This window comes from Hylobates moloch, unplaced genomic scaffold (assembly GCF_009828535.3).
Source record: "Hylobates moloch isolate HMO894 unplaced genomic scaffold, HMol_V3 SCAFFOLD_3, whole genome shotgun sequence".
In the NCBI taxonomy this organism is placed as follows: Eukaryota; Metazoa; Chordata; class Mammalia; order Primates; family Hylobatidae; genus Hylobates; species Hylobates moloch.
This window is the reverse complement of record NW_026652278.1, coordinates 66,989,184-67,004,068: the sequence shown is the minus strand read 5'-3', so window position 1 is coordinate 67,004,068 and position 14,885 is coordinate 66,989,184. Positions and strand designations below refer to the sequence as shown.

Here is a 14,885-nt window from a genome sequence, read left to right as displayed (position 1 = left end):
CTTTCCAGGACTGGGGGCTCAGTATTTTTAATTCACTTGCACACAGCTCTATCCCCTGGAGAATGCTCTTCTGCACAACCAGCAGAAATCTGTATCTCCTGAGGTCCTAGGTGGGACCAGGGAGCCACAGTTCAAGGGAGGACCCTCATTCTGTATGTGAGGACAGTTTCCAAGTTAAACGCTCCCTGCTCCTTCCTCTATGAACTCAGAAGTTGCATTGGTGGGCATCTTTCTTCGCCGGCCGTGAGCCCCCAGAGAACAGGGTTTGGGGGTTGACTCGCTCTCACCCCACCTCCCCTCCAGTCTGGGGGCTTCCTCGGGGACCGACTGCTGTTCCCTGGATTGAGGCGCCCCCTGCTGGGGGTTTGGGGACCCGCCAAAGAACATCATTCACCTCCTCCTACAGATGAAGAAACTGAGACACAGTGGGCCTGTGGGGCACCACCAAGCTCACCTTCTCTGGCATCCTGACAAACAACCCTGTTTTCTTCTAATGGGAACAGGCTAAACTGGTACAGCCATTGTGTCTCAGGTATAAACCCTCGTGACAGACACACAGTGATCACCACAGCTACCGTGTTTCCTGCGTCCAAGTTCCAGGGTGCTTCATACGTGTGTTTGATTGAGTCCCCACAGCACAACCAGGCAGATACTATTATTATCTCCATTTCACGGGTGAGAAACTGAGACTCAGAGAGGTTAAGCAATTTGCTCCAAGTAACACAGCACCTTGGTGCTGGAGATGGGATTCACACCCCCGTTGGTTGGACTCCATAGCCCATGCTCTTAACCAGGAGGGTCTCCAGTGTTTCTGAATGGCCCCTGGAGGGCTGAGGTTTTGAAAGGACTTGAAACCCTGGATGTCATCTCCCCTAAACCAGCACTTTCAGGATCCCTCTGATCAGAGGATGATGGAACGGGAGGCAAAGAAGCCAGGCCCAAGATCAGACCGTGCCTTGCTTGGCCACCGGGTCTTGGGCAAGTCTCTTTAGAGCCCTGCAAAGTGGACAGAGGCCCCTCTACTGTAGTAGAGGGAGCTGATCCGGGGCTCTGGGAAGGCATGGGAGAGGCAGATGCCCAGGGCTACACTCATCTGGCCTTGTTTGTATTCTAGAACCATCTGCAGGCTTAGGCTTAGGTCCTGCTCTAGACCTCCATAATCAGGCCCTGAGAAACTTGGACATGACTTCCAGAATTCCATCTTTGCCTCCCTCCCTCTCTCTACCTCTGCCTTTGCCCATCTCCCTATCCTTTCCTGCCACACTTCCCTCCACGTCTCCAGAGCCTCTGTCCTTCAAGACCCAGCTCCTCCCCTACCCCAGCCCTGCAAAATGTTCAGCCTGGGCTAGGCCCCTCAGGCACCCACTGCCCACTTCTGGGCTGGTAGGAATGAGATGATAGAGACTCACTTGGTAGATGGAGACCCCCGCCGGGGTGCCTTCAAGCACCTCGGCCACAAAAGGCAGATTCTGAAAGGTGGGGTCATTGTCATTGAGATCCAAGAGGTTCACAAACACTGTGGCACTGCTGGTGGCTCTCAGAGGGGGCCTGCCACCTGGGGAGACCAGGGCGAGAAGGGGCCAAGGACAGGGTAAGATGGGTGCAAGAGAAAACGGACAGGAAGAAGGCAAGTGGCGAGAGGGCGGCAGATTCAGGGCTCTCCATCCCAATGGCCCCTCCAGGAAGCAGCCTGGGCCTCACAGCTCCCCTTCCCAGTCCCCTCCGTTCCCTCAGGGTGCTCCAGGAGTCACAACTGGGGCGTGGGTATTACTCTACTCTTGGTGATCAGACATAGACCTCCTGGGTGGGCCCCAGGTACCCCAGAGGCCCAGTCACCGGGGACACCCGCAGCCTAAGGTGTGGGGGCTGTGAGGGGCGAGAGGGGTCCATACAGTCAGTGACAGAGACGACGATTTTGCGCATCAGCTCGGCCTCGTGGGGGTCAGGGTTCTCCCGGTCCAGCATGGCATGGGTGGTGCGGATCTTGCCCGTGGTGCTGTTGAGGCTGTAGAACTTGTTGGGCGGCTGGATGCTGTACACCAGGGTGCCATTCTCCCCCAGGTCTGGGTCCACAGCCACCACCTGCCCGGGAGGGAGCAGACCCCTTCACTGAGCCATGCCTGGGGAGGGTGTCTCTGGGCTGGCCGGGGGTATCTGAGCTCAGACATTGGTCCTGGGGAGGGGGCATCCTGGCTCCAGCCCAGGAAGTAGGCCTCCCAGCTGGGCCCGGTAGGGGGGTCCAAGAGGGTTGGGAGGCAGGAGTTCTCTAGGGGAGGGGCTGGGAAGGGCTGGGGAGTCTGTACTCCAGCTGAGATTTTTGAAAGGATTTGAAACCCTGGATTTTGGAGACTGGGTTCCTCCTCATCAAACCCTCCCTTCCTTCCTTCCTTTGAAGCATTAGATTGTGACACCAGAGATGACAGGGCATGTGGAGGAAGCCATGGCTGGGCCCCAGTTTCAGAAGGTGGGACCCAGTTAGCTGGGGCAGTCGCGGGGCTGGAGGAGTGTTGAGGAAGGAGAGGGTGGAGCTCCCTGGAAGGGAGGTACACCATCCCTGATAAGGGGCAGGGTCTCAGGACTGGGCCTCAGACACTCTGGCCCCTTCAACTCCCTGGCCCACAGCCTGGTTCTCCACTTATAACCCCCACGTCATGAAGGGGTCAGTGCTCGGTGCCATCCTAACCCGGGGCGGTGAACCCCACAGCCTGCTGTCCCTTAGTGTCCTAGATCCTACACGGCCAGATCGTAAACAAAAGGCAAAGGGCCCCTGCAGCCTTTGAGGGCTCCTCATCTTCGCCGAGGCCCCCTGCGTGCACCGATCTCCCACTCTGTGGGGAAGCTCCCTCATCCTCCACCCGCCCCGCTTTCCACAAGGAGAAAGCAGAGCCCAGAGAGGCACAGGCCAGTCTTAGGGTCACACAGCACCAGCCTTGGAGCTGACCCAGCTCCCAGGCTGGAGGCTCCTGAAGTGGCCCTTACCCCTCGCTCACCCCTGTCCCTGCATTGCAGAGGCCACTGTGGCACCAGGGGTGGACAAGATCAGTGCGGGGGGAGGTGACCACAGTCCCTGGGGCCACATCAGGACAGTATTATTCTTAACTGCAGGACACTCGGTGATGACAGCCAGGCTTGTCAGCTCCTTCATCTTACTTGATGTGGAGCCTTTTGTGCTTCGGCAGCAGAATCTGTCCCTCCTCTGCTTAATCCCCAGCCAGAGGTGTCTCTGGGGCCACCAGACCAGAACAGACAGATGAGCTGCCCTGGCTGAGAGCTCCCATCTGCCCCTGTCCATGGGTCCTGGGGAGGCCGGGGAGAGAGAAGCTGATGCAGGGCTGAATGCTGTGGCACCCTAGTCCGGCTTCCCCTTCAGAGGGGTGGGGGCAGCCCTCACTCCCACCCAGACTGCTCGGCCCTCCTCTCCCTTCCCAGCCTTGCAGCACCAAAGGGTAGAGGAGGGGAGGTCCCTGCCTTCCAGGCCTGAGGTGTCCTTATCTTGCTGTGGGCATGTTGCCTCAGTTTCCCTAGCCTCCATAAAGTGGAGCCCAACACCCCCATTTTGCAAACAGGAGACGGGGCTCTTAGGTACTCCAGGCATAATTTAAAACAGGCCAAGTCGTTTCACAGATGGACATAGAAGACCAGCATTCCTTGCATTTCTACAATGCTTCTCTCAACAGTTTGAAAAGGGAGAATTTTTTTTTTCTTTGAGACGGAGTCTTGCTCCATCACCCAGGCTGGAGTGCAGTGGTGCAATCTCGGCTCACTGTAATCTCTGCTTCTGGGGTTCAAGCGATCCTCCCACCTCAGCCTCCCAAGTAGCTGGGACTACAAGCAAGAGCCACCACGCCTGGCTAATTTTTGTATTTTTAATAGAGACAAGGTTTTACCATGTTGGCCAGGCTGGTCTCAAACTCTTGACCTCAAGTGATCCTCCTGCCTCAGCCTCCCAAAGTGCTAGGATTACAGGTGTGTGTGAGCCACCGCACCCAGCCTGGGGGAGAGATGATTTTCTCCCTATTTTATTTTTCTGGGTGGGAAAACTGAGGAAGAGAGCAGTTAAATCACTTGTTCCAGGCCAGGCCTGTTGCTGAACAGGCTGAGATAAATTTCACATGGCGGGTGGTTTCTTCCCTCTTCCTGCCCCCACCATGCCAGAGAGTGCTGGGGTAGCTGCTTCCAAGTGACCCTGGTTGGGGCATGGGCACTGGTTTTGGGACCCTTGACTCACTCTCTGGTCACAGGGTGGGTTGGGAGTACAGGAGAGGGTGGAGGGCTGTGACCCCCTCCTGTAGTCTCCCTGCTGGGCGATTTTGTAGAATCTCACCACTTTCCCCTCATTTATTTCCCATTTCACGCCCGTCATTTTTCTCCTGGCCTGACAGGGAATGATTCTCTCCTTCTCCCCTCTCCTTTATTTTGCTGGAGGGCTTTGAAAGGCTCTAAATCAATGCCCATCAGCCAGGTCCTTGAAGGCAGCTGCAAGAGCCAGGAAGGAGAGTGGGACCAAAATCTCCCTTGCAGACAGAGAGACGGCCACTCGGCCAGCGCACGCCAGTGCAGGTGGACATCCTCAGTGCCTGCATGCCAGGCCACACCCGGTGCATGCAGATGCACACACCGCACCAATTCCAAATGCACCCAAATGAAGCCACATGCGGGAAGACACTTGTCTGCACGCAAGCTCTGAAAATCACTGGGGTTGCCTTGTGCCTCCGACTCTAGGCGCTGTGGGCCCATGCCATGTCTAGAGAGGGCTCTTGAGAGAGTCTTGGGCCATACACCCTAGTCTCTCTCTGACAAGGAAGACCCAGCCACCGCCCGGCCGAGCTGGGGGTTGGGGGGAAGGAAAGGTAAGATATTCACCAGCTGAATCAGTCCTCAACAACACATATTTTGAAGTATTTTGAACATCTACAATGTGCCTGGAACTGTGCTAGGCAGTGTGGTTTGACAGTGAACAAGACAGGTGCGAGTCCAGCAAAGGAAGCAGATGATGGTAATGATAGTGATGATGATGACAGCTACCATTTACCGACCACTCCCCACGTGCCAGTGCTTCCTATATCTTGGCTCAGTAAGCGCTGATCACAGCTCTATCAGGTGGGGACTCTTACTAGCCCTATTTCTTGGATGCGAAGAACTGGAGCACAGAGAGGTTAAGCAACTTGCCCAAGGTCACACAGCTGGTAAGTGGTGTAGCTGGAGTGAGAACTTGGGCATTTTGGTACCAGAGGCTGGCTGCTTAATCACTAAACCACGTGCCTCTTAATGAGAAAATAGCCTACCAAACAAATAAGCACAGATTGTGGGTCCAGGTCTGCAGGAAACAAAATTTGGAGAGGGGTCAGAGCTACTTCAGACAGTAGTCAGGCAGGCCCTCTCTAAGACAGCTGACGTTTTAAGCTGGGGCAGATGAAAGAGAATGAGCTACCTATGGAAAGAGCAGGGGTCAGGGAGGAAAGGGCTTGTGCAAAGGCTCTGAGCTGGGGGAGAGTTGAGTGGGTGCAGGGAAACGAAAGGCCTGTGTGTGGAGGATGGGTGGTAGTTGTGAGTGTGGGTGTGTGTGGTGGGTGTGGGAAGGGTGGGGTGGGAGATGAGTCAGGTGGTGGGCCAGCCCCTGTTCAAATATCACCTCCTCCTTCTGTCACCTGAACCTCGGTTAGCTGTTCCCTCTGTAACCACCTCACCTCACACTTTGGCCACAGACCCTACCTCATCCTGGGCCACTGTGAGGCCCTAGAAGGCTCCAGAGGGTCCTCTCCAAGGTAATGAAACATACCCATGTATATACATGTGTATGCATATATACATTTTATGGCTATGAAATTGGAAAGAATTTTTATAACTTCATTTTCAAAATATTTGGCTACGACAAACTTGACTAACATATAAGCTTCTTGATTTTTGATTTCCTGGCAATTGTCATACGTAACTGGGAATTCCAGAAAATTCTGGAAAATTTTCAAGAATTCCAGAAAAATCTAACCTCCAATTTGTCCTCAAATGTAATGAAAATTTCACAAACATTAAATTTCATAGTTACTAAAGCCGCCATCTTTCAGCTGATAGACGTTTCATACAACAAGTTTTTAATTTTGATTTTGCCCTTTTCTCTTTGAACTTTCAAGTCATCACATTTATTTTTCAGGTCTCAAATACTACCCTGGGGCACTGAAAATCTCCAGCCTGCGCCCACCTGATGCCAGCGGTGGAACAGCCACACCCGCTCTGTACTACAGATAGGGATGACTCGGCTGGCTCCTCAGGGGTGACAATGGGGCGGGCCTTGCGGGTTTTGTAGGTCTAGCAAGGACTCTGGCTTTTGCACAGGGTGAGATGGGAACCACTGGGGTTTGAACAGAAGAGTGACATGACACTCCCCAAAGGCAGGCAGGGCGGGAGCTTCCTTTTTTTTTTTTTTTTTTTGAGACAGGGTCTCACTCTGTCACTCAGGCTGGAGTGCAGTGGTGTGATCTTGGCTCACTGCAGCCTCAATCTCCCAGGCTCAAAAATCCTCTTGCCTTAGCCTCCTGAGTATCTGAGACCACAGGTGTGCACCACCACACCTGGCTACTTAAAAAAAAATTTTTTATAAAGAGGGAGTGGGGGTCTTACTATGTTGCCCATACTGGTCTCGAACTCCTGGGCTCAAGTGATCTGCCTGCCTTGGCCTCCCAAAGTGCTGGGATTACAGGCGTGAGCCACTGCACCTGGCCTGTTGTTGCTTCCTGTACCCTCAGCCTGACAAGCTTGGGGCCTGGCATGTAGTAGGCGTTCCCTGATGGCTCGTGGATTTCCTGGAAAGTGAGGAGGCACTGAGCAGCAGGCCCCTGGTCCATTGCCCGTGCCTGCTGATGGCTCAGAAGGACATGCGGAGGGCAGGAGACCTGGTGAAGGGTGCGGGGACCAAAGCTTGCAGATGCCCAAGACTGTGTGCAGTCCTCACCTGGCACACCCACTCCTTGTCTGCCGGGTGTACTGTTTGATAACGGCAGTCCAGGCTGGTGTATGGTGCAGCCCCTTTCTCCCAAAGCAACCTTCCTCACCTGCCCCTCAATTCCCTTTGGGGGGAATTTCCCAAAAACCTAAGGGAAAGGTGAGGGTTGACTAGAAGGTATTCAGAGGTGAGATCCAGCCCCAGCTCTTGGAATCCCTGGCTGGGGTGGGGAGGAGGTTATCCTGGGCCAGTGCAGTGCCCACGAGGCGGCAGCAGAGAGCACCCACCAGAGAGCCTAGAGAGCTGTGTCAAAGGGCGAGGGTCGTGGTTTCTAAACCTGGCCCTGGGCTGGAAGGAATTCCTCTACAGGGCTTTGAAAAAATCACAGATTCCAGATCCCTCACCTCTGCCCTATTCCATTGTGCCTATTCCAGTGCCAGAGCCATATTTGGCAGTGGCTCTGGATGGGAGAGGAGGTCAATCTGGAAGGAAGGACAAAGAGAGGGAGGGAAGGATTGGCCGTCATGCCCATCTTCCTTTCCACATGTTCACTGACTGGCTGTCAGCTGGTGTGTGGGTGCCCCCTCCCAGAGGAATAACGACTGGGCCAGGTGGTTTCTAATCCCTTGTCTCCAAGTCAGACAGACCAGGGTTCGAGTCCTGACTGCACCCTTTACTAGCTTTGGGATCTTGGGCAAGCGTTTAAGCTCTAAGTCTGTCTCCTCCACAGCACAGTGGCAGCGGAATCCCTTTGCCTTGTGCGATTACGGTGAGGAGGAGAGAGTTCCTGAGAAGCCCTCAGGTGAGGCTCAGGCACATCCCAGGTGTTCAGTCAATTGTCAGGATCCATGTCCCCCACAGGGCTGGGTGGGTGGCAGTGGGGATGTTCACGTGGGGACAGGCCTCCCCAAGTAAGGCCACGTGGTGTACAGGGTGGGGGAGGAGAAGGCTGAAAAATACAGATCTTCCAGCAGAACAGATGGTGTGGGGGTGGGACCTGGGCTTCCTCAGTTTCCCCAGGATTGTGGTCTCTGCTGGAGACGCCCTGGCTTTGGCCGTATCTCCCCTCTGCACCCTGAATTGTGCACATTCCTGCACATGAGCACACAACACACACAGGGGCCTGTGCAAACCTGGCAAACCTGTGCCAGAAAATTCCTGAGGTGAACAAAACCCCTGCTGGGCAGCCCTGGGGGCCAGCCAGTGGGGGAGCTGACCCAGATGGATGACTGCAGGGGCACAGCAGCGAAAGACAGGTGCTGGGATGGAGCTGGGGCTTGTGCAGTATGGGGGTGGGAGCTGTCCAGAGGGGGTGGCCAGAGTCCCGGGCTCTAAGGGCACGTGTGGCTCGCAAGCGGAACTGGCCAGAGCTCCCCTGCCACTGTCCCTGGGCTGCCTGAAGCTCCCTTTGACAAAGCCTGAGGCCTACTGACACTGGAGGCTAGATGAGGGCTTTCCCTTGACCTCTGACTGCCTTTCACCATGCAGGAGAACCGCTAGAACTCTACTGCAAGAGCCAGCTCAGAGGGACACAGAGCCCACCAGCCCCATAGGGGCAGGCCCCCTGGAATCGCAGTGGGAGGGGCACACACCCCTGGGAAGGGCCGCCTGGCGGTTCTGCTGCTCTGCCACCACCTACCGCGGTCACGTCAGAGGCTGGAGGGGTCATCTCCACCAGATTGATGTAGTAGGGTGCGTCCTTCCACGTGGGATGGTTGTCGTTGATGTCCAGGAGGGTGATGTTTACCTGTGAAACCGTCAGGGGCGCTGGGAGATGCACCCAGCTGAGATGGGCCAGGGCAGGGCCTGCCAGGGGAAATGTGCTCAGATGCCCACAGGCAATCTTCACATTCATTCTGCCAGCTCCACCAACCTCGGGAGCCTTGGGCAGGGCCTGGGCTTTCGAGGACCGGAAGGAGCCAGGGCCCTTCAGGAGAGAGAGTTCCAGTGTTGTCCCATCAGGAGGCAGTGGAATGGATGTGATGACCCCTGAAATCCTTGCTGTGGCCTGGGACTTTCCCCATCCCTGCCTCCAGTCTTGGCTGAAGGTGACTGACAGGGCGGGGGATCTAATAGAATCCCTTGAGCTTCCCCGTCTCAGCTACAAGCCAAGCAATTTCCCTGCTCACCTGCCACTAGGTACATTATTTATAGGGCTCTGATTCCTATTAGTAGGGGCCTCCCTTGACAGAGTAGGGCACTGGGGATTTTTCCATCAAATCCCTGGCCACGCTATACCATCTCCAGCCTCTCTGGCTGGGTAAGGATGGGGTGGCTGCTGCAGGCTGGGTGAGGGCCACAGTTTTGAGGGTGAGCCAAAGAAACCGAATGGGGAACAAAGAGGTGAGGTGGCTGGAGTAACTGTCAGCTGGTCCTCCCGCTTCCTCTCCCACAGAGGGCTTCTCACTTCCCCTTTCACTTCTGCAGCCGAGAGCTCATTCGAGGGCCCCACATTTCGTTCCTCTAGCTTTCTACTCTCTGGGGCACATTAGTTGGGGAAGAACAAGCCCCCAGGGACCCTCCAGGGCCCTGCTTCCTGCTCTGAGCTGCTCTTCCTCGAAGGAATGCCTGCTTCTGCTTTGTTGGCAGGTGCCAAGGCAAGGAGGGGCCTATGGGGCTCATGCCTTCTGCCACCTGCCCTCCTGGATTTTTAGTGGCAGGAGAGAAAGTATTTCATTTTGCTCCTCCCAAGTACACTCCTAGTGGTGATGCCTTTCTCCCCCACAGCTGTGGTGGCCCTGGGGGCTGACCTCTGCAGCTGATGAGTTCGTTTTTGCTCCCTTGCTCACTCTCACAAAGCCTCACACTGGCTCAGGACACAGGGGTGCAGAGGTACAAGCAGGGAGCAGCAGCCTGGCCGGCGAGGGGGAGCTGGGGCACGGGAGGGGAGCGCACTCACGGTGGCGATGCCAGTTTTCTGGTTGTGGCCCACACCCCCGTCCACTGCGCGAACAATGAGGATGTATTCAGACTTGGTCTCTCGGTCAAGCAGAGACGTGGTGGTGATTTCCCCTGCCAGAGAGAGAAGTGGGTGCGTGAGAGGGTTTGGGTGGGCCAGGGAGAGAAGGAGGGAAGGAGAGAGCGAGCAAGGGAAGGAAAGAGAGTGAGAACTTGCACGAGAAGTGTTAGCAAGCTACCATGGCAGCCTGGATGTGTCCCTGAGCTGGCGCTCACAGTGGGAGATGGGAGAGCTCCGGTGCCTTGGGAGCTGGTTCCCCAGAGCTGGACAACATAACCCCATGAGGAGGAAATATTTGCAGATGTGGGAAAATCTAGGCTGATTCTCGGGGTTAGGGGCTGGAGAACAGGGCAGGAGGGCCATTAGGCCTTGAGCTCAGTCACAGATCACCTCTTGTTTAGACTTTTGACATTATCCTACTGGCTTTCTCACCTGGAGCTAGTTACTTCAATCCTCTGTGCCTCAGTTTCCTCATAGGGTCCAAAGGGAACCATAATAGGACCTACCTCATAGGGCTATTGTGGGGTTAATTTAATTAAGATCATGGAAATCTTAGAACAGTGCCAGGCACTGTTTATTTATATAGTCACAGAAATACAATGACAGGAAAGAAAAACACCGGGTGTTCACATGCGTTCTAACTTGTGACTCATTACTGGACAGTTCAACCTATCCAACCTTATTGTGCATTGATAATTAATAGTTATAAAATAATTTCCTAATTACATTGTGAATAGCATAATTACATTGCCTCAAATTTTTTTAGTGTGCTAAATCTGAACAATTAAACAACATTTCTTGTTCGCCTGTATTTGGTCTTTCTTTGTATTTTGGTGTAACTGAAATGTAAACATCACCCTGATAGTGGTGTGCTGGTAAATGTTTGACAACTGGCTCCCCAAAATAAAAAAAAAAAAGGCATTTGCCAATTTCCTTGGTGTAAATAGCCCCACCAGGGCCCATTTTAAGTTACCACTTGATGGTATTGAATATGGAGTTCACAATTGAGTGCCTCGCTAGCTCTTGGGAGCAGGGTGAGCCAGTCCCAGCAGACTTCAGCAATCACAGCAGCCAGGCCATTTACCATCTTGCATCAGCCATGGGAGAGCACCCACATGGTGAAGATGTGAGATGTGGATTTGAATTCTGATTATGGCCCTTCCCAGATGCTTGGCCTTGGAAAATTTTAAATTTTTGAAGCTTCAGTTTTCTCATCTATAAAATGGAGATTAGTGTGACTTCCATGCAGAGCTGTTGTGAGGCTACGGTAATTCTAGGTGAGGCTCCCAACACTCAGAAAATGACTGTTTCCTTCCAATGGAGTGTGAGCATTCTCCATGGGCAGGGCCTGTGTGCTATCTATCTTTTTATCCCCATTGCCTGAGCTATGTGACCTGGGGCAAGTCGCTTAACTTCTCTGTGCTTGGTTCTTTCCACCATAAAACAAGGCAGCTGGACCAGATTGCTTTTAGGACCGCTTCTGCCATGACAGTTCCCTCTGTGGCAAGCTGGCTTGCCCTCTGGTCTGTGCAGGGCTGAGCAGGGAGCTGGGGGTGGGTGACAGGGCAGTGTAGGTGCTGAGGCCAGGAATGGAAGACTCACAGAGGTCTGCCCAGCAAGCCACACTCCCTGCCAGGGTGGTGTCGATTAATTGGCAGGGCAAGGAAGAAATTAATCTCTAAAAAGTTTTAAACATGAACTTGTCGGCATGATAGATGGCCTCTCCTGTCTGGGAAATTAGATCCAATTAAGGCCACCTCTGTGGAGCAGGCCTGGCTAATTTGACAGAGGAGCTCAGAGGAAAACACTTACACCTTTGGAGCCAAAGTCGGGTTAAGGCAGCAAGAAAATGTCTGTGTCATTAAAGGACCCAGGTGGAGCTGGAGTCCTGACTGGGGAGGCAAGGACAGGGCTGGCTGAAAGGCCAGGGAGCTGCTCAGATAATGGTGCCTTTAATGTTTGGATTCTGGAGTCAGAAGTTCATGCTCTGCGAGTCCTCGGTCAGGTTACTTAACCTCCCCAGTGGCTCAGCTTCCTCATCTGGAAAATGGGGATAAGGCTAGTACCTGCCTCACAGGTGAGGAAGGCAGAATAAGATGCTGCTGCTCAGAGCCCTGGGAACAGTGCTGGGCATGTGGTTCATATCCATTCATGACATTACTCTGAGACCCCTGGGAATGAGGGCTCACTGTGGGGGAAGCTCCTGAGAGCTGGGAGGAAGGCCCTCACTTTCTCAGAGATAGAAAAAGAGGCTCACAGTGGCCCTGGGTCCCCTTCCTCAGTCTTTGTACCTGTCAGCACTGGCCATCTGCTCCCCAAGCCTCCAGGAAAAGGGGACAAAAAAGGGATTGAAGGCTGACTTCCACCGTGGAGGGATGGATAGCAGGAAGAGCTGTTACCCTGCTGGCCACTGACCACCTGCAGCAGGGATGGCCAGTGTCCACCAAAGATTCCTGCTCCCTTCCCAGAGGAGAATTATTACTTGGATGTGACTGCCAGGCAGGGCCTGGCCCATAACCTCTCCTAGTGCTCTGATAACCCATGCTCTCTTTTACCTTCTGCAGTGACCTTGGAGCCACAACATGGAAGGGGCCTGGGTCCCAGAATCATCATGTGGAAGGCTGTCACTCAACATCTACATGGGTTGACTCTATGAATTTGAATTTGTATTGTCTCAAGCTACTGAGATAGAGTGTAGCTGTTTAGCATTGACGGTTCCTTTAACTCATACAGAAATGCGTATTGGAAGTGGGGTGCCTTGCATGCCCACTGAGCTGACTGGGAACTTCATGAGGTCAGGGCCATGTCTTATTCCTTCCTGTACCCCAGCACCTGGCTCAGAACAGCCCCCACCCCAATTTCTGGATGAACATATGAATGAATGTACAGAAGTCCCAGATTCTTCCCCAGGTCTGGCTGAAAGCTTGGGTCTCTTGCTGCTTCTTTCTGCCCACTTTTTCTCCCAGCTTCAAGGAAGAGAGAAAACTGAGGAATGTATATGGAGAGACGAAGAAGAAAGAAGAGAATTACATGGGCTGAGCTGGGAGCTGAGGGCAGGGGGCTCACAGGTGAATAAACAAAAGAGAATAATGATTTGGCACTTATTGTGTGCCAGGGACTGTTCAAAGTGTGTTCCCTATTATGCATCATTTAATCCACACAACAGCCCTAATATGATCTTCCTCATTCTACGGGTGGGGAAACTGAGGCACACATCCATGTAAGAAGAGGAGCCAGGCTTTAAGAATGAGGTCAGCAGCTGAGGGAGGGGGACACTGAGGCTTTAATAAAGGTGTTCCTGAAGAGGGGTGTGTTAACCAGCTATTTGTAAGATGGAACACATTTAAAACATAATACAACTCTTCACCCTTGAAAGACATCCTTCACTGGATCAATTCACATTGTGATTTTTTGGGTAAGATCAGTAATCACACTCAAATTAATAGTTCGTGGATTACACTGGTGCTCAAAGCTGGCCTGCTCAAAACTGAAAGAAAGGGGACCCGGGCCCAGAGGCTGGTCCTGGGGCTGGGTATGGACAGTCCGCCTCAGAGTGTGGAGGACCAGGGTACTTGGGGTGGGGGGGCTTACCTGAGCGGGCGTTGATCCGAAACTGGGCGGAGCCTTCCAAGGAGTAGATGATGGACTCCTGGCCGTACTCCCGGGAGCGGTCCAGGTCCGTGGCATTCAGGAAAAGCACCGTGGCTCCTTCAGGGGGAAAAAGGCGGGGGCAGGGGGTGCTGCTCACCCTGGGCCCCTGGGTTCAAGGCCCCAGCCCTGGGAGCAGCATTTGCACTGGCCCAAGAGGAGGACATGAGACCCTCCCAGTGACCAGCTCTCAGGGAGGTGGGAGGCCTGCCTGTTGCGACACCCCAGGGATGAGGGTGGCTCAATCATCGCTCTTGGAGCCCAGATGGCTGGGCTGGGCGGGGACAAGGCTCATGAGGGGCTTAGGGATGGACTGGGCCCTCTGGTATCTTCCTGTCTCCCTGGCCCCTGCCTGGCTGGCCACTATATTAAATACACTCAGATTGGCCAGCTGTCACTTGGAGTCAAAAGACATGAAGTTCCATATTAAATTATTCTACATTTACTGTATTCAATTTCAGTCTAGTTTTATCTCGTTCAGGGGAATTTATAAGGGTTTTTATTTTCTCTTTAATGTTCAGCTAAGGCCTTCACCTTTATTTCCAGTTCCGTGAAATCCTGACTCAAGGTATCAGCTTTTCCAGCCACCCTGTCCAGACCCTGAGAGCAGCTTATCCTGAAGCTGTGCCCACCAGGGCTTCCGGCTCCAGCCCCTCCTGCCACCCAACTGCCAGCTCTGGCCAAGTGGCGAGGAGGTCTGGTGCACAGGCTCCTGGAATCTTCACACCCAGACTGGACCCCTCAGGGCCTCGGCAGGCACCTTCACCTGCCTGAGCATCACTTCCTCCCCTGGGACCGGGTCTAAAGATACCGTCTCACTTGCGAGTTTGCTGCTGGGTTCCTGAGGGATAAAGCATGGAGGCCACAGGCTGAGCCCCACAGGGAGCTCCACTGGGCTGCAGGGCTGGTGGTGACCATCCAGCGGATGAATCAGCAGTCCCGAGGGGCAAGGGGCCAGGTAGGCCATTGTGGCCCTGTGGCCCTGGGGTCTCAAATATGACCCTCAGGCCTGCCTTGAGCAGGAGGACAGGTGCAAGAGCCCTAACATACCGCTGAAGAGAATTAAGTGCCATAGTGAAGGCGTCTCCTTGACAGAGTCCCCAGGGATTGGGGGGGGGAGTGCTGGGGGCGGCTCTTTAGCAGTGACATTCTCCAGGGGATGCCTGACTAGGAGAGGAAGGGTAGGCTCGGTGCAGCCCAGCACCCACCCAGCTCATTGTCAGGTGCCACAGTGGTACCCAGAGGTTCTCTTTAGAAGGCCTCATGGTGCTAGGAAAGACCGGTTCTGACTCCATCATCCTGACTCCACCATCCCTGACTCCACCAACCCTGACTCCACCA

At 54.0% G+C, this 14,885-nt stretch overlaps 1 protein-coding gene across 1 annotated transcript in view; it reads right to left on the bottom strand.

The window, feature by feature from the left end:
• Positions 1–14,885, bottom strand: part of LOC116459102 (cadherin-23) — a 317,512-nt gene that overhangs the window by 8,568 nt on the left and 294,059 nt on the right. The window contains exons 19-23 of the mRNA XM_058436324.1: positions 13,488–13,604; positions 9,837–9,949; positions 8,577–8,684; positions 1,893–2,082; positions 1,410–1,555 (exon numbers count right to left, since the gene is read on the bottom strand). Of these exons, the coding sequence (XP_058292307.1) occupies positions 1,410–1,555; positions 1,893–2,082; positions 8,577–8,684; positions 9,837–9,949; positions 13,488–13,604 (674 nt within the window). The remainder of the gene's footprint in view (positions 1–1,409; positions 1,556–1,892; positions 2,083–8,576; positions 8,685–9,836; positions 9,950–13,487; positions 13,605–14,885) is intronic.